Here is a 25,096-nt window from a genome sequence, read left to right as displayed (position 1 = left end):
CGTCGTCGATGTATATGGTGACATCCAGGCCTCTTAGGATGTCCTCTATGACTCCTTGGAACACATTCGGGGAGTTCTTATACCCCTGTGGTAAAACTGTCCATCCATAGGACAGCCCGTTCCAGGTGAACGCCGTCTTTTGGGTGGATAGGGGGTCGATAGGTACTGACCAGAATCCATTAGCCAGGTCAATGCTAGACTTCCAACGTTTGTTGGGCAGATTCCTGGTTGTTTGTGCTATGTTTATCATTGTCCTGGTATCTGAGCATGTTCTAGCATTCAGGGCAATTAAGTTGTGCACTAATCTCCATGACCCATCAGGTTTGGGGACTCCCATTACAGGGGTATTTGTTAGAGCAGAGTCCAACATAGTCAACACGCCCATTTCTTCCAATTCCGTGATGGTTTCTGTCAGCTCCTTTTTGCACCTCGGGTCCACCCTGTGCTGTGCTTGTCTCGGTGGTATGGTCCCCTTTATAGTGTGTGTATACTTGGGGTCCACCCTTCCCACGTCGTTCTTGTGGGCAGCATATAAGCCTCTCTTGAGTATTTCTCGTATGAGGGTTTTCTCGTGGCTTTCGGACTCTTCCACAACCTTTTCCATTTCGCCCCGTATGTCCACTGGCTTCATATATTTGACACGGACTCTGTGCTGTGGCCTTTGCGGGTCACCCTTGGGTATGAATTTTTCCTTTTCGTACAGTAGTATCAAGTCTTTTGGGGATAACAGGGGTTCCGAATTAGGTGGTCCTACCACTCCTGATATCCCATGCTTCTCCCCTGTACCCATGAGGGCTCTGGTCCCATTACCTAATTCCACTTCTATGGATCCGGTAATGGGTGTATTTACATGCAGGGAAATTTCCGCCCCGGTGTCTACTAGGTATTGGTCGTTTCCCACTTGACACGTTAACTTCCCATCAGTCTCCTGTGTCTTGAGTGCAATAGCATTCAGTAGGGGCCTCTCCTGGGGATCTATATTGAGGGTTAATAGACTCTCTGTCACTCTGTCTTCTTCCCATGTTCGAGTGTCATGTGTCACATCACCAGGAGGCCAGGATTCTATTCTCTCTCCTTCCGGGATTTGAATTCCTCCCTTGTTGCCCTCCTTTCTGCTTGCTTTTCTGGGGTTAATGCGGCCCACTCGTCGGGAGGTAGGTACATGTAATTCTTCTTCCCTTTCTCGTCCTTGGTTATCCTCGGGGGGAACTCCTGGGAGCCCCCCCTTTTGTCGTTTTTTGAGTAGGTAGGTTTAACGTTAGCCGCTGGCTGTTGCTGGGCTCTGGGAGGCCGAATTTGAGCCTTCTCCTCTCGTGGGTTCTCCCCTTTCCTTTCACTTTTATTGTATTTGGTTTGAGAAAGCATTTTGACTTGGTCATACAGCATGCATTCCGTCCGTAACTGATCTCGGGACCATGCTGCGCATTTGGCTGCAAGACGGTTACCCCCTGGTACTCCTATGAACAATTTTTCAAGTAGTAAGCCTGATCCTTGCATAGGTCCTCCACGTATGACTGATTCCGCTGCAACAGTGAGAGACACACTCCCGTCTCTCACCTGTGGGATTAGTTTCTCCACCATATTTTCCCCTGGATCTTGACCGGGGGTTCTCACTTCTATTTCCATCATTTGGGCCCTTCGAGGATCTCCAGTCCTTTGAGGTGTCGCAAAATGCGAGCGGCATCCGGGTCATCGTAGAGAGGGGACCCATGGAAAATCTGAGCAATCCTATGGATATAAGCAGCCTGGGTCTCCCCATGAATCATTTCTGGGGCCAGTTTCTTGAGCACTTGGGTTTTGCTCAATAATTCTTGTGCTTTGTTGCTTTCTCCATATTGGGCACTGTCATACAGACTCCTGTCGGTATGTAAACTCTTTCCTCTTGGTCGGTATATGTCTCCGGGAGATTGGGCCAGTATGGAGTGAGGGCTTACCTCCGGGCGGTGTTCCTCTGTGCTGTGTCTCAGGGCTCGGATTGGGCTTATGGACGGGGCTTTGTTCAACCAGTGTCTTTCTCTCCTGGCTATTTCGGCCATGGCCCTGTCCCGTTTGTACACTTGTTCGCGCAGTACGTCATAGCCAGCATGTAAATATGCATGCTTGTATGGTTCCGTTATTCCCGGGTGAGACAACACTTTCTCTGCCTCAGGTGACCGTGCTAAGGCCCGAGCCTTCCTCCATGTCACGGGATATGCTGGCATAATATCCCCTGTTTCTTCTCCTGCCAATTCTCCTTCACTTTCGTCGGAGACGTCCTCCAATCCTGAGCTCCAGGTCAAGCCTGAAGGTGACTGGAAGGCGGTGCCCTTCAGGGGGGGCCCGGGGCCTATAGGTCTCAGTTTGACCGGTTTGGCTCTCTTGTTCCGAGGCCTAGGAGGTTCGCCCCTTGGGTACCGAACTCTCTCCCTAGATCTTGACCGAGATGAGGACATTGAGGAGGCTCTGGAGCTTGACCGATCCCGGTCTCCCCTTTCTTCTGAGTCCTGATCTGGATCAGTATACTCCGGTCCGCTATCTGTTGGGTCGTCCCCTGACTCCTGGGGACAGCCTAGTCGTCTAAGAATACTCTTAGCCCGGGATTTGGCAAGTCCATCCCTTTCTGGTTCGAACTGTACTGTTGGTTTCCGGGGAGTGGATGATCTCCCTCTTTCTGTTGTTCGGGAGGAGCTCTGGGAATTGGACTTTTCCTTCCTGGGTCCAATTCCCGACCCCTTAGGGTTTGGAGGGGGATCGAGGGGTACCGATGCCGGTTCACTGTCCTCATCCTCCTCACTCTCTCCTGCTTCAGTCAAGGCCTGGGTTATTCCCTCATGGTCCTTGGGTTCTACCATGAGGCAGATTTCCGTGTGTTTTGCACTTCTTATGGTTGAGATTGCGCGGACTACTGCCTCCCCCAACCATATGCCTCTTTGGCCATATACTCGAGACCTGCCCCACATCAGGTTTATGGCTAGTCGGTAGGGCATGTCCTTGGTACCATGGCCAGCATAGATTTCTCTTCTCTGCAGTAGATCCTTCATCCGGGACACCAGATTGTCCCAGTTCTTTTGTGAGGACTGTACTTTATTGTACCTGTTTTGGCTTAGTGTCACATGGACAACTTTCTCCGCGTGAAACACATTATAATCACACTCAGTGATTACTGCCTTGCCTGGTTTCAGGGGTTCTTTGGTCCTTATTTCCATCACCTGTTTCCTCAGGTTCCGGTAATAAGCGCCTCCTGCCGCTACCATGCTTGTTTCCCATCTACCATAGCTCGTCAAAGATGGTCCAGTGAAGGTGAGAATTGACCATGGTGCGTCAGAGTTGTCGGTCCAGACTGGGTAGTTAGTGACTGTTATGTCTGGTGTTTCTTTGTGAGAGTCTGTAGATATTCCTCTCGCCCCTGAGTGTTCACCATGGCGAGAGGTGTAGGCTGCTCTCGCTTGTTTCACTTCCTCGTGAACACGTGGTCCTGGGCTTAAGCACCCCAGGGAGTAATCTCGCCCTGGGGTTGATGTAGCCATTGGTGTAGCTGATCCCCCCAGCGTCTGTAGTTGTCCCCCGCTAGTAACTTCCCTCATTTCACATCCAGAGGGGTCACTAATGGAGCGGGGTTCCCTCTGGCTGATGTACTTGTGAGGGGGTACAGGCCGTGCTTGGTCTGCGTCTGCTCCTGAGTCCTGACTACGTTCCTGCGTCACCCCCTCCTGGGTGTGCCTCGCACCGGAAAACTGGAGTGCAGGGCTTCCAGGGTTAGTGAAACCCCCTGAGCCTTCTCTCTCAGTGCTGGGAGGCCGAGTGTCTGGTATTTCCTCATACATCCTCCCGGGTCCAGATGGGGGCCACGTGATTTGGGCCCTCTGTTCTGAGTGACTCGCTTCCCGCGGTGTTCCCTGAGGACCAGACCATGTCTGGTTTCTGTATGCCACCTCGTTCATGACCTGTGTGAGGTCTCCGACCATAGTGGGCTCAATTTCTTTGAACAGATTTCCCCAGCCATTACGGTAATGTGATGGCCATGCCTCCATTTGAGCTCTGCGCACTGTGTTTGCTTGGTATTTGTCCGGGACTAGCAAGACCACTGCCATGGATGCAGCTGGTATTTCTTGGTAGGCTTCCAAGAAGCACCATATGCTCGTGTTGACGTCATAGTGCCAAATCCCTGTTCCGAACAGTGTCATGACTAGGCTTGTTATGCCTACTCTCTGGGCTTGTCTGAAAATGCTCCTGTAATATGCCAGGAGTACTCGGGTTTGGCCTTCAAGGTCTGTTCCGGGCAGTATGTCTTGCATGGCAATTGTCAGTATCCCCTCGTAACCCTTATTTTTAAGTAGGTAGGGGACTCCTACCAGCACTGTGCCATCCTTAAGGAGGTTATGAGGTTGTCTGGCCACTTCTCTTGCACACCAGTCGGCGTAGCCGGGTCCTGCCATGTCTTGTATGGCTTTTGCCATTCCCCCCCCATTACGTAGGCCTCTGTTGGCCGGGTTAACCACAAATGTGTGGTTTCCTTTTGGTACAAAGTTTTGTAACCATATGGAGCAGACCCATAGGTGCTGTATATGCTTAGGGTTTCCTGGTTGAGATCTGGGTTTGATAGTACATGAGATTTCATTCAACCTTGACATGCCAGGGGGCATGGTCTGCTCCTCTGGCGTAGAGTTTGTTGTAGGGACTTGGGGCAGGGGGCTCCACTGTCCCTGAAGTCCCAGGCCTTCGGGCCAGTATGCAGGGGCCGTAGCCGTCGGGACCGTTCGTGTTCCAATTACGGCCTGCTGTACAGCTGGCAGCTCTGGATATAGGGATTCGCTTGGTTCTGTGAATTCCTCACTTCCCGCAAACGTATCAGGGGACTCAGGGCGTTCCTCCCGTTCTCCTGGGTAGTCCAGACCCAGGTCGGGTATAAACACTCCCAATCCCTCCTCCGAGGGTAATTCCTCCTCTATGATGTGGGAATGATTGTGAGACATCGTGTTAGCACTGGTTTGTTAGCCGATGGTGAGCTAGTTAGCTTGCAGTTCTGTGAACGGTCGTTTTGACTTCGCTTCACATCCAGTCTCCCCTCCTTGCATACAGTATCTTTGGGCTAGGAGCCATCCAGTTCGCCTTTCTGTGAACGGTCGTTTTGACTTCGCTTCACATACTGTCTCCCCTCCTTGCATACAGTATCTTTGGGCTAGGAGCCATCCAGTTCGCCTTTCTGTGAACGGTCGTTTTGACTTCGCTTCACATCCAGTCTCCCCTCCTTGCATACAGTATCTTTGGGCTAGGAGCCATCCAGTTCGCCTTTCTGTGAACGGTCGTTTTGACTTCGCTTCACATACTGTCTCCCCTCCTTGCATACAGTATCTTTGGGCTAGGAGCCATCCAGTTCGCCTTTCTGTGAACGGTCGTTTTGACTTCGCTTCACATCCAGTCTCCCCTCCTCACAAACAGTATCTTTGGTTCGCCTTTCTGTGAACGGTCGTTTTGACTTCGCTTCACATCCAGTCTCCCCTCCTCACAAACAGTATCTTTGGTTCGCCTTTCTGTGAACGGTCGTTTTGACTTCGCTTCACATCCAGTCTCCCCTCCTCACAAACAGTATCTTTGGTTCGCCTTTCTGTGAACGGTCGTTTTGACTTCGCTTCACATCCAGTCTCCCCTCCTCACAAACAGTATCTTTGGTTCGCCTTTCTGTGAACGGTCGTTTTGACTTCGCTTCACATCCAGTCTCCCCTCCTCACAAACAGTATCTTTGGGGTAGGAGCCATCCAGTTCGCCTTTCTGTGAACGGTCGTTTTGACTTCGCTTCACATCCAGTCTCCCCTCCTCACAAACAGTATCTTTGGTTCGCCTTTCTGTGAACGGTCGTTTTGACTTCGCTTCACATCCAGTCTCCCCTCCTCACAAACAGTATCTTTGGTTCGCCTTTCTGTGAACGGTCGTTTTGACTTCGCTTCACATCCAGTCTCCCCTCCTCACAAACAGTATCTTTGGGCTAGGAGCCATCCAGTTCGCCTTTCTGTGAACGGTCGTTTTGACTTCGCTTCACATACTGTCTCCCCTCCTTGCATACAGTATCTTTGGGCTAGGAGCCATCCAGTTCGCCTTTCTGTGAACGGTCGTTTTGACTTCGCTTCACATACTGTCTCCCCTCCTCCTTGCATACAGTAGCTTTGGGTAGTTGGCTCTCCAGTTCGCCTTTCTGTGAGCAAAGCATGAAAGTGATTTTTGCATTGTAACTTTACCCAGTAGAATTTTCACAGTAATCACAAATATATACTTTAAATGCGATTCTTTCTTCGAGTAGAACCTTCTACAATTTTGACTTTAAGAAAACATTACGTAACTTTTTAGTCATAAGTGATCTGTCACCGTAATCACAAATATATACTTTAAATGCGATTCTTTCTTCGAGTAGAACCTTCTACAATTTTGACTTTAAGAAAACATTACGTAACTTTTTAGTCATAAGTGATCTGTCACCGTAATCACAAATATATACTTTAAATGCGATTCTTTCTTCGAGTAGAACCTTCTACAATTTTGACTTTAAGAAAACATTACGTAACTTTTTAGTCATAAGTGATCTGTCACCGTAATCACAAATATATACTTTAAATGCGATTCTTTCTTCGAGTAGAACCTTCTACAATTTTGATTTTGCCAAATCTGTAATTAAATTTTACTCCAGAGGCTTTTGACAGTAGTCCTGTCTTCTTCGGCCGTTTAGCACCTATTTTGGTTAGTATAAATGCACATCGCCAGGGACGCCATGTTAAGCACCGGTCGTAAACCGAGGTCAGATTGATTATCCCATAACTCATTGGTCCGAATCCCAGCTTCAAGCAGCGTCCTGCGAAGTGTGGGACGTCTAGGACTCAATTTGTCTATAAAGTTCAGGGCTTAAACTCAGCAGACCTCGGCTCACACACAGGCACCCCCCGTCCCCTCCAGTAATACAGTTGATTGATTGGAGTTGCGGGGTATATTTACTTTATTCTACTTTAATCTACTCGGTTCGCCGTAGAGTTTACTGTATGGCATTACTTGATAAAACCAGGCTTGCCGAACCCACCTTTCTCCTTAATGCAATAATCCTATTTCTCCTTCTACTCCGTCTGGGGAAAACCACACTCATGAGGTTCTTTTTTACATCATAAATCAGGCACATTACTGGTAAAGTTACAATGCAAAAAAACATCTCCATGCTTACCCGTCTTTTTAGGAAAAATAGAAGCAAACGTTGTTTCCAAAAGAAGATTGTTTTTATTTTTTAACAGTAGAAGATTACATTTAAAGGTTCAGTTTCATTTTTATAAGTACACAAGTTTCAGCTTACAATATATCAGGTTTCAGTCATCTCCTCAAAATCTCTCAAAAAAGTCTGGCCCTTGAATGGGCAACCGTCTCTTCTTTGTACTAACGTTACTGCTAGTTACCTAGTGGTTTTAAGTAACAGAAAGTCCCTTATTCCTTCAAAACAGACAACGGCTTTGTCTGTGGTGACCACGTGACATGGTACCATGCACGAGGCCGCCCTCCATAGGATTTCTTATCAAGATTTCTTAAAGGTTCCCTCCAGACAAACAGTTTTACACATCATTCTTTTAGTATAATTCTCTACTGACAGTCAATTATAAGCATGCCATTTATGAAAACTTTTACTGTACACATTAAACATTTAATTGTTATATAGTTTTTTTTTTAAGATTTCCTCAATAGTTTCCGGACTCCTGGCTTTCAACCCTCAACCTTTAATTCCCTTCCCGTCTGAAAGGGTTAACATTTTACTGCTCTCTCTCCTCTGCTGAGGCCCACATTCCGCAGGTTGACTCCCTTTTGCCTGTTGTCTGTGAAAAACTGTGAAGAACAGGCCCCTTCTATGGAGACATTAAAGGCTCAGTTCCATTTTTTATAAGTAGAGCCATCATAGAGCTATCTTTCCAGAGTTCAGTTTAAAGATTTATACTGGTCATATAGGAACGACTCAGGATGTCATTGTCCAAAAGTGTCACTTGTTCTGTGGCACTTCACAAACAGTCATTCCAAAAGTTGGAAAACCCATTCACACACTTAAATTCTGAGGCAAAAATAAACAAACACTTCAAAGAGAAATGGGGAAAAGTTGAACCCGTTGAAAAGGTGCTTGGCACAAGATTTGACAGCAGAAGAAACAAAACTACTGGGACATATGACCAGGTCATTGTAACTGATAAGTTTGCATATGTTCCCATTTTGGAAACGCTGAAGAGCATTTTTCAAAACCCAGAACTTGCAGACATGTTAAAGCCCAGGCACATGACTAAGGAAGGTGTGTATGCAGACTTGAGAGATGCCACCTATTTGAAAGAAAGTCCCCTGTTTTCAGTAGAAAAAGATTCCTTTCAAATTCAACTTTTTTATGATGACTTTGAAACTGCAAATCCATTGGGCTCTAAAAAGGGTATACATAAATTAGGTGGTGTATACTTTACATTAAGAAATTTCCCCCCAATCTATAATTCCTCTTTGATTAATATTCATTTGTGTGCTCTTTTCCATGCACAGGACATTAAGCGTTATGATTTCAATTTGATACTTGAGCCACTTGTCAATGATCTGAAAGTACTGGAGACAGAGGGACTTAAAATTCCCATGTTTAGACACGTAATTCGTGGTACCATAGTTCAGGTCACTGGGGATAACCTTGGCTTGCATGGTCTGTTTGGGTTTGTGGAGTCATTTGGGGCTCGGTATTGCTGTCGTTTCTGTCTTTTTGAGAAAGCTCGTTTTCAGACTGTATTCTGTGAAGATGATCCGGCTGTTGTACTAAGAACTGTTGAGATGCACGCACAACACTGTCAAACTATACAGACAGATCCAACGCTACCTCATATATATGGCGTGAAACGCAGTTGTCTGTTGAATTCACTTGAGTATTTCAACACAGCCACAAACTTCTCTGTAGATATCATGCATGATATTTTAGAGGGGGTTGCTCAGTTTGAGGTGAAACTTATTCTCAAGTACATTCTTCAGGAGAAACTTCTAAATGCTGAACAACTGGCTGGCAGAATACATGCTTTTGACTATGGTTACAATCAGCAGCGAAACCGTCCGCCAAGAGTCAAGTTGTTGGATGAAAGTAAGGATTTGGGGTTGAATGCCACACAGTCTTGGTGCTTGTTGCGCAATATGCCTCTGATATTTGGTGATTTAATACAGACTGATGATAAGTACTGGCATCTTCTGCTTTTGCTTCTACAGATTGTTAACATTGTATTTTCACCAGTCCTGTCATATGGCATGACCATTTATCTCAAACATGTAATCACTGATCATCATCGGCTCTTCAAGCAGTTATTTCCTAGAAGCAACCTATTGCCAAAGCATCACTTCATGATACATTACCCTCGTAATATAAGGAACATTGGCCCAATTCTGCACATGTGGTGCATGCGTTATGAAGCTAAACATAACTTCTTTAAGAGACAATTAAAAAGCTTTAAAAACATTACAAAGACATTAGCCCAAAAGCACCAAAGTTGTATGGCAATGTATCGGGAGTCCTTTACCAAAGAAAGATTAACCATAGGTCCAGGAAAGATGGTGGCACTTGTTGAGCTCAAAGAAGGTCCAGAGATTGCTTCCTTATTTGGAGATGTAACCAGTGTTTTTTCTGCCAAGTGGATAAAACATCATGGTACAGAGTACCGCTGTGACTTGATTATCTGTACTGAGGTAGCATTTGAGATGCCTGTGTTTTGTAAGATCAAGACTATTGCTGTGAAAGATGACAGTGTATTGCTCTGTGGAAAACTGATGGAAACCATGTGTTTTGATGACCATTACCATGCCTTTAAGGTCAGACTGCATCCAGACGGAGTTGTAAAGGTCTTGGATATAAATCAGCTGTGTTACTTTAAACTAGGGCTGTCAGTTTATCGCGTTAATTAGATTAATTAATTACACAGCAAATTATCGCGTTATGAAAATTAACTCAAAATTAATTACAAAAAAATAAAAATAAAAAATAAAAAATCTTTTTTTATCTCATTCATTCCATAAGAATGTAGAATACACATTTACAGACTTTTTTTTATATGGTCCATTTGCATGTTCTTGGTATCTGATTCTAGGGACATCTATGGATCTCAGGGAATGTATTCCCAGTGTCAGAAATACTGTATCTGTTACTAGGCTTGAGTAAATTGTAATGAACCAAATGAGATATCAATTAATTTTTTTTTTATCTTTGACTGTGAATAACACCATGCTCAAATTGACCAGACCTGAAAAATCTAAGCAAATTAATAGATGGAAGATGATTAAACAGAAGGTTTTGTTGATAGAGTACTGAATCTGCCATCCGGACACATGCAATTTGAAATATGGTTATAGAATATAGAATATCAGGCATAAAATGGTTATGCGATTAAAATGCGATTAATTAGATTAATTAATTACAAATCCTGTAATTAATTAGATTAATTGTTTTAATCGCCTGACAGCACTACTTTAAACCATTTGATATTCAAATGAATTATCGAACGACAGATTGCTCAAAGTATATTGTTCCATATTGCCACTTTATGCAGACCTGCTAATGTGATTGTTTTATTACTGCATCCAGACGGAGTTGTAAATAGGGTTGGGTACCGAAAACCGGTTCTAATAGCAACCGGTTCCTAACATCCGGTTCTGGAACCGGAAGTAACATATTTGCATTTCGATTCTTAATTTTTTATTTTTTTTACTTTGTTAATTAATACCATAGTTACAGTACAGCAACCAAATTAAACTGTATCAAGTCAACTGAAAATGTGAATAGTATGAAAAAATTTACACATTTTCAAAAAAAATCTGAACCGGAATCGTTCAAATCCAAACGATGCCCAACCCTATATAGTTGTAAAGGTGTTGTATAAATCAGCTGTGAAGTATTGTTCCATATTGCACTTTATGCAGACCTGCTGAGGTCAATGTATATTTATGTTTTATTTTTTTATAAGCCTGCCTGACCCTGCCTGACCAACAATAAAATTGTTGAAATCATTTTGTGGTAACTTGTGATTTTTTAATGTATATTGTATGTAAATGCAATTTCACACTATACAAGAGTAAATTAAGTGTAAAATTAACACCAGTGAGGTTTATTTTCACCAATATAGTGTCCGGTTTCATTGACACTGTGCAGTGTTAATGGGTGTTATTTGCAGAGCTGTTTTTTCACTGCAAGTGAGTAAATTATCAACACAGTACTGTGTAATGTCAACACTTCAGCAGAGTTATTTGACCTCAGTGTTAACTTTTAATAACTCAATGCAGTGTTAATGAGCATTGGAATTCAACTCAATCAGAGTTAATTTGTTATCACATAAGAGTAAATTATCAACACTTCTGAGAATAATAATTACACTCTCAAGTGTTATTAAACCTATAGTGTTAAGTTTAAATAACACCATACAGTGTAAGCGAGTGTTAAATTTGTACTCTATTAGAGTTAATTTAACTCAAAAAATTTAACACGGGAGCAAGAGTCGATTTAAATAACACCATACAGTGTAAGCGAGTGTTAAATTTGTACTCTATTTAGAGTTAATTTAACTCAAAAAATTTAACACAGGAGCAAGAGTCGATTTAACACTATTCGTAGTTGGAGTCATATACACTCTGGAATAGTGTTAAATTCGACTCTTTAAGTGTTAATTTGACACTGCGAATTTCACTTGCCGGCCTAGGGAGGGTTGATAGATACTATCACATGTCTCCTCCGATACATGTGGAGTCAGCCAGCCGCTTCTTTTCACCTGACAGCGAGGACTCTCACTGGGGGAGTGTAACGCGTGGGAGGATCACACTACCTTCCCCAGATCCCTTCTTCGCTGAGCAGGTGTCCCGACCGACCTGTAGGAGTCGCTGTTTACAACGACCAGGATACATACCCCACCGGCTTCCCACCCGCCAACACTGCCAATTGTGTTAGTATGGAGGACCGACCAAGCCGGAGGTACCGCTGACAGCTGGATTCGATACCAGTGTCTCTGCGGTGGTAGGCAGGCGCTTAGTCCGCTGCGCTACCCAGCCGCCAGTTTTTCCTTTATTGTGTAAGAAACTTCAGAATGTTATCTTTCAAAAGAGACCAGGCTTATGCATGTGCTATAAGCATAAGGTATAAAGATGAGCTTTGCAAAAAAAGTATGCAGTCCGCAAGTTCAAGTAAACAAATGGCCGCTTTTCTGGCGACTGCTGGCGACTGCTCTACCTCAGTTTCAAGTTCAAGTTCAGTGCAAGACATAGGTGATAAAAGAACATAAACATATATTTTGATTTCCTATTTCAAATATGATTTTGTTACTTGTTAACGAGGGAGCTTTCCTGTGGTTCCTGTGGTTTGTGTTTCAGACGTCCTGAAGCGTGGCGGGAATGCTGCAGACGCGGCTGTTGCCATAGCAACAGCGCTGGCCGTCACAGAGCCCTGCAGTACCGGTCCGGGAGGGGATGCCTTCTGTCTGTTCTATAACTCAAATACTGGACAGATTAACGGGATTAATGGCAGGTAGGCAGGCTGTCTGTCTGTCTGTCTGTTTCTGTGTGTGTGTGTGTGTGTGTGTGTGTGTGTGTGTGTGTGTGTGTGTGTGTGTGTGTCTCTCTTTCTGTCTATTTATAAGTTTCTCAGTTTCATATGCATCAGAAGACCCAGTCCGTTATAAATCTAGCATAACATTAAAGGAACATGCCAACATTATGGGAAATGCGCTTACCGTCTTCTCCAGAATCAGACAAGACGATTGATACCAGTTTCCTCTCTGTGGGTTCAGTAGAAAGCTAGCTTAACTAGCTTAGCACAAATGTATGGAACCGGATACGGTCCAGCTAGCCTAGCTGTTTTCCAAAATGTGGTCCATATCCGCTTCCATTCATTTGTGCTAAGCTTTCTACTGAACGCACAGAGAGGAAACACTACTATGCTAACTGTGCCAAGAGCTTTCAGGTTTAGTTACACAGTAACGTACAGTAATGACCCATACTTTGTTCATAGTGTGTTGCCTTGTCCATAACAAGCATGCATATTTCTTGTTAAGATCTTTGCAGGAGGAAACATGTAACTGACTATTTTATCGGTATTTGTTATCTGTTATCTGAGCCGTTCATACATTTACATTACATTTACATTTAGTCATTTAGCTGACGCTTTTATCCAAAGCGATTTACAAGTTCTGTACGACAAGTCATCAGGAAGGGCACAACTCTATCAGCTGAGTAACAATGTTCATCAAGTGTTGAGTGCTACAGTGTAGGTTAGTTTATTAGGACAAGTGCATGACAGTAAGGTTAGTTAGGGTTAGATATCTTTAAAAATTATAATTAATTAATAATTAATAAATAATTTCAGATAATGGTTGAAGAAGTGCGTCTTTAGTCGACGGCGAAAGATTGGACGGGTTTCGGCTGTTCTAACTGGGGTGGGTAGTTCATTCCACCATTGTGGGGCAAGGACTGAGACTAGGCGGCTTCTCCTTGATGACCCTCCCGGAGCTCGGATAGGAATAGGTCTGAGGCGGCCAGAAGATGCAGAGCGTAGGGGTCTTGAGGGTGTGTAGTTGGAGACCATTGACCGGAGGTAGGCGGGAGCGGTTCCCTTTGCCGCACGATATGCCAGGTCGAGGGCCTTGAAGCGGATTCGTGCAGCAATGGGGAGCCAGTGCAGGTCCCTAAGAAGTGGGGTGACATGGGCCGACTTCGGTAGGTTTGAGATCAGGCGGGCCGCTGCATTCTAAATGAGTTGAAGAGGCTTGGTGGCAGTGGCCGGGAGGCCAGCTAGCAGTGCGTTGCAGTAGTCGAGGCGGGGGAGATACATACACCCATCTTGTATTTTGTGATCGGTTCCAATATAATCATAATGACTTTTAAATAATAAATCATAGTGCTTTTTATTTGAATTGATATATGAATGCACCAATTGGCGTCGCTATAGAGAGACAAAGTCCCTCCCCTTCCGCACGCAGGACTTACAAAATATGTAGGCTACGGTAGTCATGATGAGAGAAATCATTTTTTTATCCCGTTTGAGTGCCATGAATTACGCATACGACGTTTGTCAATTTGCAAGTCAAAAGAGTTGATTTGAAAGGGAAGTTAGCCAACATTATGGATAGCTTTTTAATGCTATCATGTAATGTTAGCTCTAGCAGATGATTACATTCTTAAATTGACAAGCGTCATGTGTGTAATTCATGGCACAATTCAAACGGGATCAAAGAACCATTGACTACCGTTCATATTTTCTTCGCAAATAGGGTCCTGTGTAGGTTGAGCAGAAGGGGCAGGAATTAATCTCTACGGTGACAGACATGTACGCTCCTCTGACAGAACTTACTCCAGCCCTGCCTGACTGCCACGTTGCCATCTAGTGGCTGACTGTCTTAAACCCTTAAGCCCGACTAGTACGGGGCAGAGATTTATTTAACGTTGCACAAATAGATCAATACAGTCTGTATTAAGTGATGTTGTGTTTCCTTTTCAAATGTAGTCAAGAGTAAAGACCCTAACCCTATCAAAACAGCAATCAAAGTGTATATTTTCAGCACTACGTTTGTTTAGCAATGACTTTAAGTGTTATTAGTGTGTGAAAAATCTCTGCGCATTGCACCAGAAAACGGATGATTAGACACGAGAACAAGAATCACCCATGAAATCGTTGTAGTCCTAAGAAAGAGGAGACCCAGGGCTTGGACGTCTAAATTTCATAAAACTACACTACCCAGCTCACACCAGCCACCGACAAAGTAAGGAAGCCCATTTTCTTCTTACAAGCATTGGCGTGAATATCGTGTTTATATCTCACGGGTCGAACGAACCTCAATGTTATTGCCATAACATACAACATAATATTGTTTCTTTTTTTGTGATCAAATCTTTGTATTTCTCCCCCCCCCCCCCCCCCACATATAAGATACAACAAGACATAACAGAACACAACAATAAATAATATAAAGAACAAACGAAGGAGCAAATAAAATATATAACAATAATCAACAGACCAACTGACAATAACAATAACACCTAAGGTCACAAGACAATATAATTATAAAAATACAAAAGATATATATAAAAATAAAAATATATATGTAAAAAATTATAAAAATACTAAAAGACATTCAAATACATTTCTTCCCCCACTACCACCCCCCCCCCCCCCCCATGGACTTTACTCTCCCAGCTCTCCCAAATCAATATTAGATTCCTGGACTCCAATTACCCGAGCTGTGGAGATCTCCAATGCTTTCTGCATCAATATTTCCAAGGCAACTAAATCAAGATCTCTCTCTCTCACTCCTCTTTCTCTCTCTCCTTCTTCTCCTCTCTCTCCTCTCACTCCCCTTTCTCTCTCTCCTCCTTCTATCTCTCTCTCTCTTTATCTCCCCTCCATCTCCCCTCTCTCTTTCACCATTTCTCTCCTCTCTCTCCTCTCTCTCCATCTATCTCTCGCTCCTCTCTCTCTCCTCTCACTCCTCTTTCTCTTTCCTTTTCTCATCTCCCTCTCCTCGCACTTCTCTTTCTCTCTCTCCTCATTCTCCTCTCTCTCTCTCTCTCCCTCTCTCTCTTTATATCCTCCCTCTCCCTCTTTCTCCCCTTCTCTCTATCTTATCTCTCTCCTCTCTCCCCTCTCTCTCTCTTTCTATCTCTCCTTCTCTTTTTCTCTCATCTTCATCTTTCTCTCTACCCTCTCTTTCTCTCTCATCACTCTCTCTTCCTCTCTCTCTCTTTCTCCCTCTTTCTCCCACTCTCTCTTTCTCAGTGGGCGATCCCCCAGAGCTCAGTCCCTGGACTTCATGGAGGGGCGTGGCTACAGTGCCGAGGCTCCTCCCCCACGCTCCCATGCTGTAAACGTCACGGTCCCTGGAGCTCCAGCCTGCTGGTGTGACACCGTGGACATGTTTGGAAGTCACAAGGTATTTTGATGGAAAAGTTAAAGGTTAAAGGCCCCATGGAATCAAAATAGATGTTTATGTTCTTTTATCACATAATGTCTGGTACTGGTTGTCACTTATACACCAGTATCTGTCCCAACAATGACAAAAGTTTAGTTTTGTAGGTATTCTTAGTTTGTCATTTCCTGGGAAATTACTTAAATTTTTTTTGATAAGTCATCCTGCACATGGGGGCGTGTACACATTTAGCTTCTAATGAAATACTAGAATCACATGTACAGCACATTATAACTAAGCTAGCACTCTGCCTCTTTAACCTCTTAAAAGCCCTACCCATATTTTCAGAAAAGTTGCCTAAAAGTACATACCCAAGTAAATGGAAGATTACTCCACTTCTACAAGGTCCATTTGCATGTTCTTGGTATCTAGGGACATCTATGGACCTCAGGGAGTCTGTCACCAGGCTTGAGTAAATTGTAATGAACCAAAGGAGAATATAAATTATTATAATTCTTTCTTCCATCTTTGACACCACCAATAACACCATGCTAACATTGACCAAAAAATAAATAAAATAAAATAAAAAAGAAATGCTAATTCAGCACCTTCTTGAGATCAAGTGTACTAAAGATCTAAGATGATTGATGATTTACAGTTTTTTTTTGTAGATACATTACTGAATGTTGCCATCCAGACACATGCAATTTGAAATATGAATATGGAATATCAGGCCTATAAATGACCTTATTATGGCCAAGTCATACATTTATGGATCCTCTTTCCAATGGCAGAGTTAAATCTGGATTTAGTATCACCCCGTTACAACGCAGCAAAGTCTGTGAATTAAATCGACTGTAAGTACAGTTACTTTTGTATAATGTCCATAGCTCTGCAATTTTTTACTGGATTGCGGCACGTTTTTTTTGGACGTTCACAGAAAGGTAAAGAAACATGGTATTAAAGTTGAGGTTTGTTCGACCCGTGAGATGTAATCACGATTTTCACGTCAATATTTATCGCATAGAATATTTTCAGCAGCTTTGACAGCGGCTGGTGTGAGCTAGGTAGTGTAGTTTTATGAAATTTCTACATCCATCGAAAGCCCATGGGTATTCTCTTTCTTAGGACTACAACGCTTTCATGATGGCGGCATGTCCTCGCGTCTAAATCATCCGATTTCCAGTGCAATGCGCAGAGATTTTTATAAGCTCATATTTAGCTAATAACACTTAAAATCATTGGTAAACAAACGTAATGCTTAAAATATACACTTTGCTGCTGTTTTGATAGGGTTAGGGTCTTTACTCTTGGCGACATGAAAAACACAACATCACTTAATACGGACTATATTGATCTATTTGTGACGTGAAAAAAATCTCGTACCGGGCCGATCAGGCTTAAGAGGTTAATCATATGGATCATGGGGTAGGCATCAGGAGGGAGTGGTGCTATAGATAAAATATTTATGTAGTGAGTAATAATTTTCTTGATTGAGGCTGCATCTTATACATAGCACCTTTAACATCTAGTGGCTGAATGTTATCTATAGCACCTTTAACATCTAGTGGCTGAATCTTATCTATAGCACCTTTAACATCTAGTGGCTGAATCTTATCTATAGCACCTTTAACATCTAGTGGCTGAATCTTATCTATAGCACCTTTAACATCTAGTGGCTGAATCTTATCTATAGCACATTTAACATCTAGTGGCTGAATCTTATATATAGCACCTTTAACATCTAGTGGCTGAATCTTATCTATAGCACCTTTAACATCTAGTGGCGGAATGTTATCTATAGCACCTTTAACATCTAGTGGCTGAATCTTATCTATAGCACCTTTAACATCTAGTGGCTGAATGTTATCTATAGCACCTTTAACATCTAGTGGCTGAATATTATCTATAGCACCTTTAACAGTACGTTCACACGGGAGCACTTTGTTTGGGCTCTGTCTTGATTTGGTTAGCATACACGCCATCTTTGCTAGCATAACCCTATGGCGTTATTTATCGCTATCGACCTCTGTCATGCTGACGTACCCTGTCTCCTTTTATTATAATGACCTCTGTCATGCTGACGGACCCTGTCTCCTTTTATTATAATGACCTCTGTCATGCTGATGGACCCTGTCTCCTTTTATTATAATGGCCTCTGTCATGCTGATGGTCTGACTATATCTCTGTTGTGACCTGTTGATCTGAGATGTGGTCGAGCTCTCGAGTAGGGCTGCAACTAACGATTATTTTGGTAGTCGACTAATCTGTCGATTATTTTTTTGATTAGTCGACTAATCTAATGATTATTTCTGTCAAACCCTCCATCTCTGCTTCCTGTGGGCGCGGCTCCTTTTCAGGGCTCCAGTGCATGTTTTACCTCACGTGCTCAAGTCTGCACACCTGTGAATGTCACCCTCCCTCTGCCTTAACATGATTCCATAGCAAATTTAAATAAGGACTCATGAAACATTTGAATTTGGATCTTAATTAAGCTACTTGCTTAATCAAATGTATTTAAAAAATGTTTAAGATTTATTCTTTAGCGTTTATCGCTTTTAGCTACTGGGCAGTCCAGTAGAGAGAGAGCGAGAGGGGAAGAGCGGGAGATAGAGTGGGGGGAAGACATTCGGCAAATGACGCCGGGTCCGGGAATCGAACCCCGGTCGACCATGCCGCGACGCAGCGTGTTACATGGTTCGCCACTTGGGCGCCCCTAATCAAATGTATTTTAATAACAAATACAATAATCAATCATAATGAAAACAAATGAAATAATACAAATTAAAGTGCAAGTTTAAATGTAAAGATAATGTGCAAATAATGTTTTAAAAGTAGCAGCCTCTGCCCCAGCACTGCGGTTCTGATGGGGCTGTAAACCTGGTCCAGGAGGGTGACGTGGATCCACTCACTAGGCTCCACCATCTCCACCAGCTGTAGGGGAGAGGAGAGGAGGATGAGTCAGATCAGACAGACTTCTAGGTCTTTTGTTTGCTGTGTGTGAGTGAGAGGAGCTGTGTGTGTGTGTGTATGTGTGTGTGTCTTACTCTGATCTCCTGCAGGGGAACACACCATTTACAAATGACAGCGTCCATAAAGGAACCTGTGATTGCATTGCTATAGCAAACTTATAAATCATCAGATATAAGATAGCTAGCACTAACGTTCCCTGTCTCTGCAGTCTTAGCCCAAAAAGTTCAACTTTTTTCAACTGAGGAAAAAAAAGCAGCCTAGTCTAGACCATGGCGCTATATAGACAGTGGACGTTGGCACTAGCTATCTTAACATACCTAATTAATACTCGAGTCTGCAAAAATACGACACTTGGTGCTAATTCACAGAGCTGTAAACACCGGTAGTCTAGCCAAGCTCTAGTAGGCTGTAAGCTTGGCGCCGTTTAGCTAACGTTACGCTAACGTTACATACAGCTTGTTGGTGGACATGCAGCCTCAACAACATATTAACTGAAATAGCATTCACTTAGCAAGCATTATCCTTGAGACATTCTGTTTTCCAACATAAATCAAATCAAATCAAATTTATTTATAGGGCCCGACAACACACGTTAATGTCCCCATGGGCCGTACAGATCTTCTTTAAACAAGTCAAGAAGAAAACATAACAATAAGTCAAGAACAGAACAAGAACACCATAAGGTGCAAACATTTTTAGATGGATGCAAATAAATGAAAGAATGCAAGCACTCCCAGACATACCCCACGCGAAGGTAAGGAAAAACTCACTAAAACCTAACAATAGGGAAAAAAGCTCCACAGGCAGTGTGGAGGAGAGAAACCTTAGAAGGGCCATTCAAGGGGGGATCTCCCTTCTTAGATGTTGGTGATAGTAGTGTTGCAGACGGACAGTTGGTAAGCATGCACTCATGTGTGTAGTGGAACACAGATGAGTGCATGCAATAGCAACTGTACATTTTGAAAAATTAAAGATAGAGCTAATAGCGATAGCAACTGAACATTTTGAAAGATTAAAGATAGAGCTGATAGCAATCTATTTGAGGCACAGGGGCGGCGCAAAGAGGGTCACGTCCTCCCCGTCTTAGTCAAGGGACATTTAACACTCCGGTCGTTGCTCAGGGACAGCCGGAGACAGGGAGATAGGGGGCGGCGCAGAGAGGGTCACGAACTCCCCGACATCATCGCGGGACATCCGGCACTCCGGTCACCACTACGAGACCTCCGGAGACAGGGGGGCACGCAGAGGGGGGTCGCAACCTCCCGGCCTTCGTCACGGGACGTCCAACACTCCGGTCAACACTCCAGGACAGCAAGTCATAGGGAGACAGGGAGACGGGACAGGCGTTAGACAGCTCATGAGATTGTAGTAGGCGGACATAGCAATAGATACAAGTGGTAGGCATATATGTGAATGGAGTAGATATATGAAGTAGGCATATTATGTGAATAGAAATGGAAGTACTTAACCCAGCAATGAAACCGCATTGACTGTTAATCTGTTAACAGTCTGTTAATACTGTTAATCAGTTGACAGGACCACGGACAGACGGCGGTGAATAACTGATCCAAGGCCTCGGAGGTGCATGTAGAGCAGTCACTACAATCTTGGCCAAGACCCCGAGGCATTCATCACCTTAGTCAGCGCCAGGAGACGGGCACTCAGAGAGAAGGGGGGGGGGGGGGGGGGAAAGGGGGGGGGGAAGAGGGGGGGGGGGAAGAGTTAGAGAGTTCCCATGTTTGTGGTGCTGCAAAGGAGCAGACATGTAGTACCCTGTAGTGCCATGTAGTACCATGTAGTACCCCGTAGTACCCTGTAGTGTCATGTAGTACCCTGTAGTGCCCTGTGGTACCCTGTAGTGCCACGTAGAGCCATGTAGAGCCATGTAGAACCCTGTAGTGCCATGTAGTACCATGTAGTACCATGTAGTACCATGTAATACCCTGTACCCTAACTAAACTACCCTGTAGTAAACTACCCAGTGGTACCATGTAGTACCCTGTACCATAACTAAACTACACAGATTAATCTAAAGGTCAGTCCCCGACCAGGTGAGATCAGGGTAGATTGAAGGAGAGAGAGAAAAGATGAGTCTTAAGCAGGGATTTAAAAGCTTCGACAGAGCAGGCGCCCCTGATGACGGCAGGTAATTTGTTCCACAGGTAGGGAGCGCGGTAGACAAAGGCTCTGTGGCCGGCGGATTTCTTTTTAACCCTAGGGGTCGATAGAAGCCCCGCATTTTGTGAGCGCAGAGCACGAGCGGGCGAGTATCGGGAGATGAGATCGGATAGATAGAGCGGTGCAAGCCCATTTAAAATTTTGTAGGTGAGGAGTAGCACTTTAAAGTCAGAACGGGCTTGGATAGGAAGCCAGTGTAGGGCGGACAAAACTGGTGTGATGTGATAAAATTTTCTAGTTCTAGTTAGTATCCGTGCAGCCGCATTTTGCACGAGTTGAAGATTTTTGATGCTTGAATTAGGTAGGCCTGAAAAAAGTGCATTACAGTAGTCCAGACGTGATGAGACAAAAGCATGAATCAGGGTTTCAGCATCAGCCAGAGTTAAAATGGGGCGTATTTTTGCGATATTACGAAGATGGAAGAATGCAAAAAAAAACATGTAAGCTAAAACTTACCCATGATCCGAGTAGCTGTCATCACGGTTCCAGGGTGCTTGCTCGTGCATCACTGCTTTCTTCTTCTTTGTTGTTAGTACACAGAATGCAGTCATGGCAGACAAGGGAAATGATACTGCCCAGCACTTCCTGTAGTGCATTTGCGCAGTTTTGAATGAACGTTACCGGCTCTCTGTTTTTATACGACGCATCGACACAAAAATTCCGCGTCGACACATTTTTATGATCGACGTCATCGATTATGACGACTAATCGTTGCAGCCCTACTCTTGAGACTGAGGTCTTCCTGTTTCCCCACGTGGAACGCACCTGATTGGATAAATTACATGCTGGTTATGTTTTTTATATACATGACACAGGACAGTTTAGGAGCTTTAACATGGAACTGACAAATTAATTAATTTTGAATATATTTATAAATTATCAAATTAGATTAGATTCAAATATATTGTCATTATACTGCATTATACTACTCAAAACGAAAATAAGTTGTACTGAAAAAAATTTAACAGTAAAGTGCAATAGTAATATACAATGTACAAGTGATTAAACTGGGTATAAAATATATAAATGAGTACTACTGAGTGATAATGCTAATCAGATATATGTACAGTGATACAGGTATAAAGACAATATGGTAGTGTAGAAGGGTGGATTATCCCTGCTTGTGGCAGTAGTAGTACACAGACACTGGGTAGTAGGATACTATAGAATTGGACCTATATGTACCCCCGTCTTTGGCCCGGAACGTCGTTCTGGAGGGCTTGCAGCAGGAGTGGATGGGGCCCAGGATTTACTAACCTGGGGACTGGTACTCTGGTCCCCCTCGCCTTCCAAGGTGGTCAGCAGTAGCTCCCCACACACTCTCACTTCCCCCAGTACCTCCGACAGCCCTCCCACACCCAGTGACTGTCAGTTCAATAGTATTATTGGGCTTCCCTTTAAGCAGTACCCTTCCTTGACCACCTGTATAGACCCTTCAAATGCTATTCTGTGAATGGGGTGTAAGGGTTAAATAATTATGCAGTCACAATATTTACCCAGGGGTTAGAATAGCAAATGGAAGAAACAGACACACAGACAATGCTCCCAATAAGGTCTACTTTATATAGAAGCCTGGGCAGGTTATCAGTTACTGTTAATACTTCCAATTTATTCATACATGGCACCGGGTGCTCTCACTGTTAATGTAGGGGAAACTATTCCCACCATAGGCACCGCATGCTCAATACATTAATAACACCCCGCTTGTACTAGGGGAGACCCAGGCATGAAGTAGAGAAACATTGGGAATTCAAATAACAAAAATAACAAAATACCAAAAGAAAATCAAGTAAATGTGGGCCCACGTTACCAAAATAAACCTACACTAAAGCCGGCTTAAATTGTTTGGGGTACCCCTTAGACACTGGTTGTTAGCGTTCACTTGAATGGACGTTGATGTTGATACACGAGGTACCGTTAGTACTTAGCCAAGATGGCGGACCCACTCTTATCACCCCTCGTCCAGGTGACAAGATGGCGTCGGCGATCCCGCGAGCACAGCCAGCGGGCTGGGCGAACAGCATGGGCAGTGGGTAGCTGGAGGAGCGTGCTGTGATGGCGACCTCTGCTGGTGGGAAGAGGCATCCTCTGTAACGTCTGGGGGACGTCCACTGCTGGCTGTTGCTTGCTGCTGTCGCGCGAGCTAATACTGTTGCTACCCTAAACACAGCTAAGCTTCGGGTCTGGATGCACCCTCCTGCTATATCGGTTGTACTACTAACGCAACGTGGCTGGCTATACCACCGGTCTTCAGCGCCGCGCGCCCGGTAGTCTACTGGAGTCAGACGGAGCCGTTAGCAGCATGCTAATACACCGCACACTTACTACTATAACCGTTAACTATAGACGCTAGTCCCGTTAACTCTAGACGTTAGTCCTTCGTTCTGTATCGCTTACTCACACACTATCGCTGGTACTTCTAGGATAACCCGTCATCTAGCAAGTACTTGTTGTCACCTGTTGCTCGTTCCAACGGGGCTTTTCAACATCACTTCTTCCACGGGGCTCGTTTGAGCACCCGCCCGTACTTCTAGGATAACCCGTCAACTAGCAAGTACTTCTTATCACCCGTTGCTCGTTCCAACGGGGCTCTTCAACAGCTCTCCTTCAATGGGGCTCGTTTGAGCACACGCCCGCTGTGACTGCGACTGTTCACGGTCGAGGTCACTGCCGGAGAGAGCTTCCTGGTCCTCTCGCTCCCAGGTAACTCCCTCTTCCTCGTTGCTTTCCTCTCTCCTCCGCTCCACCTGCCACCACTGCCACTTCGCCCCCTGCTGGCAACCGCCACTGATCCCACTCTGGGACCACTCCAGAAAGGGAGAAAAGTGCTTCAATGTTATTGTTAGTGATCCATACTGAAACCGGAGAAGAGTAGCACCTCACCTCGTTGTTAAACTGGGCGAGCTATCAAAAGGAACACTGTTTATCACACTTTATACACACACAGGGAAAGTAACAGTTAGTTAGCACTTCTGAATACTTAGTAGAATATTCAGGCTGCTACAGTAGTAAGTCATACTGGCCAGCAGCATAACTAGTAAGAGTAGGTAAGGGATATGTACAGATATAGATATAGTATCTACACATATGTAAAAAAAGATTATAAATCTATGGTATAGGCTACGGTATATGCAGCATTATTGTACAGTTATATGCATGTGTATAGGTAGGTATATAGAAATTATTATATGCAGGTATATTCAGACATATTCAGATATGATATATACAGTATATATATGGTACATATAAATATATATATATAGGCTCTGAACCATTCATGAACCCTCTCTTCCAGTGGAATGGTGATGCTCTTTGACTGGTCTCACATCTCCTCACTTCCTGTCCAGCAGTGACTCCCAGCTTCCTGCTTGGTGACCGTGGTGACCGTCCGTTTCCTGTGGTAACCGCGGTGACCGTGTGCTTCCTCTCCAGCTCTCCCTACAGGAAGTGATGCGTGGAGCGGTGGAGTTGGCGGAAGTGGGGTTTCCTGTTGCCGAGGTTACCGCTCGAGAGTGGGCTCGATGCGTCGACGCCCTGGGGCGTGATGGGAAGGAACTGGACGGAGACCTGCTGATTGGCGGCCGGGCACCCAATCACGGACAAGTGTTCAGGAACCCCAACCTGGCACGTACTCTCAAGGTAGACACAGGGGCATCATGGGTAATTATCCCTGAGGCCTGACACTGATGTGAACGGGAAAGGAGGGAGAGAGGGAGGAATGAGAGAGAGAGGGGGGGGGTGAGAGGGATGGGGAGGGATGAGAGAGAGTGATGGATGAGAGAGAAAGAGAAGGAGGGATGAGAGAGAGATGAGAGAGAGAGAGAGAGAGAGAGAGAGAGAGAGAGAGAGAGAGAGAGAGAGAGAGAGAGAGAGAGAGAGAGAGAGAGAGAGAGAGAGAGAGAGAGAGAGAGAGAGAGAGAGAGAGAGAGAGAGAGAGAGAGAGAGAGAGAGAGAGAGAGAGAGAGAGAGAGAGAGAGAGAGAGAGAGAGAACTAAATGCTAATGTGGCTCCACTGTTAGAGTTAGCTACATTAGCATTTAGCTCCGCCTAAATCCCATACATTAATC

General features: G+C 44.3%; 1 protein-coding gene across 1 annotated transcript in view; it reads left to right on the top strand.

Annotated features, from left to right (window-relative positions):
* Positions 1-25,096, top strand: part of LOC311248663 (glutathione hydrolase-like YwrD proenzyme) — a gene marked incomplete at both ends in the record, with an annotated part of 63,502 nt that overhangs the window by 19,287 nt on the left and 19,119 nt on the right. Inside the window, 3 exons of the mRNA XM_084339511.1 lie at positions 12,352-12,505; positions 15,749-15,902; positions 24,462-24,668. Coding sequence (XP_084195637.1) covers positions 12,352-12,505; positions 15,749-15,902; positions 24,462-24,668 — 515 coding nt within the window. The remainder of the gene's footprint in view (positions 1-12,351; positions 12,506-15,748; positions 15,903-24,461; positions 24,669-25,096) is intronic.

Source organism: Notolepis coatsorum, assembly GCF_963971535.1.
Source record: "Notolepis coatsorum genome assembly, contig: SCAFFOLD_523, whole genome shotgun sequence".
NCBI lineage: Eukaryota > Metazoa > Chordata > Actinopteri > Aulopiformes > Paralepididae > Notolepis > Notolepis coatsorum.
The sequence above is the reverse complement of the archived record's forward strand: the minus strand, read 5'-3'. Positions and strand labels throughout refer to the sequence as shown.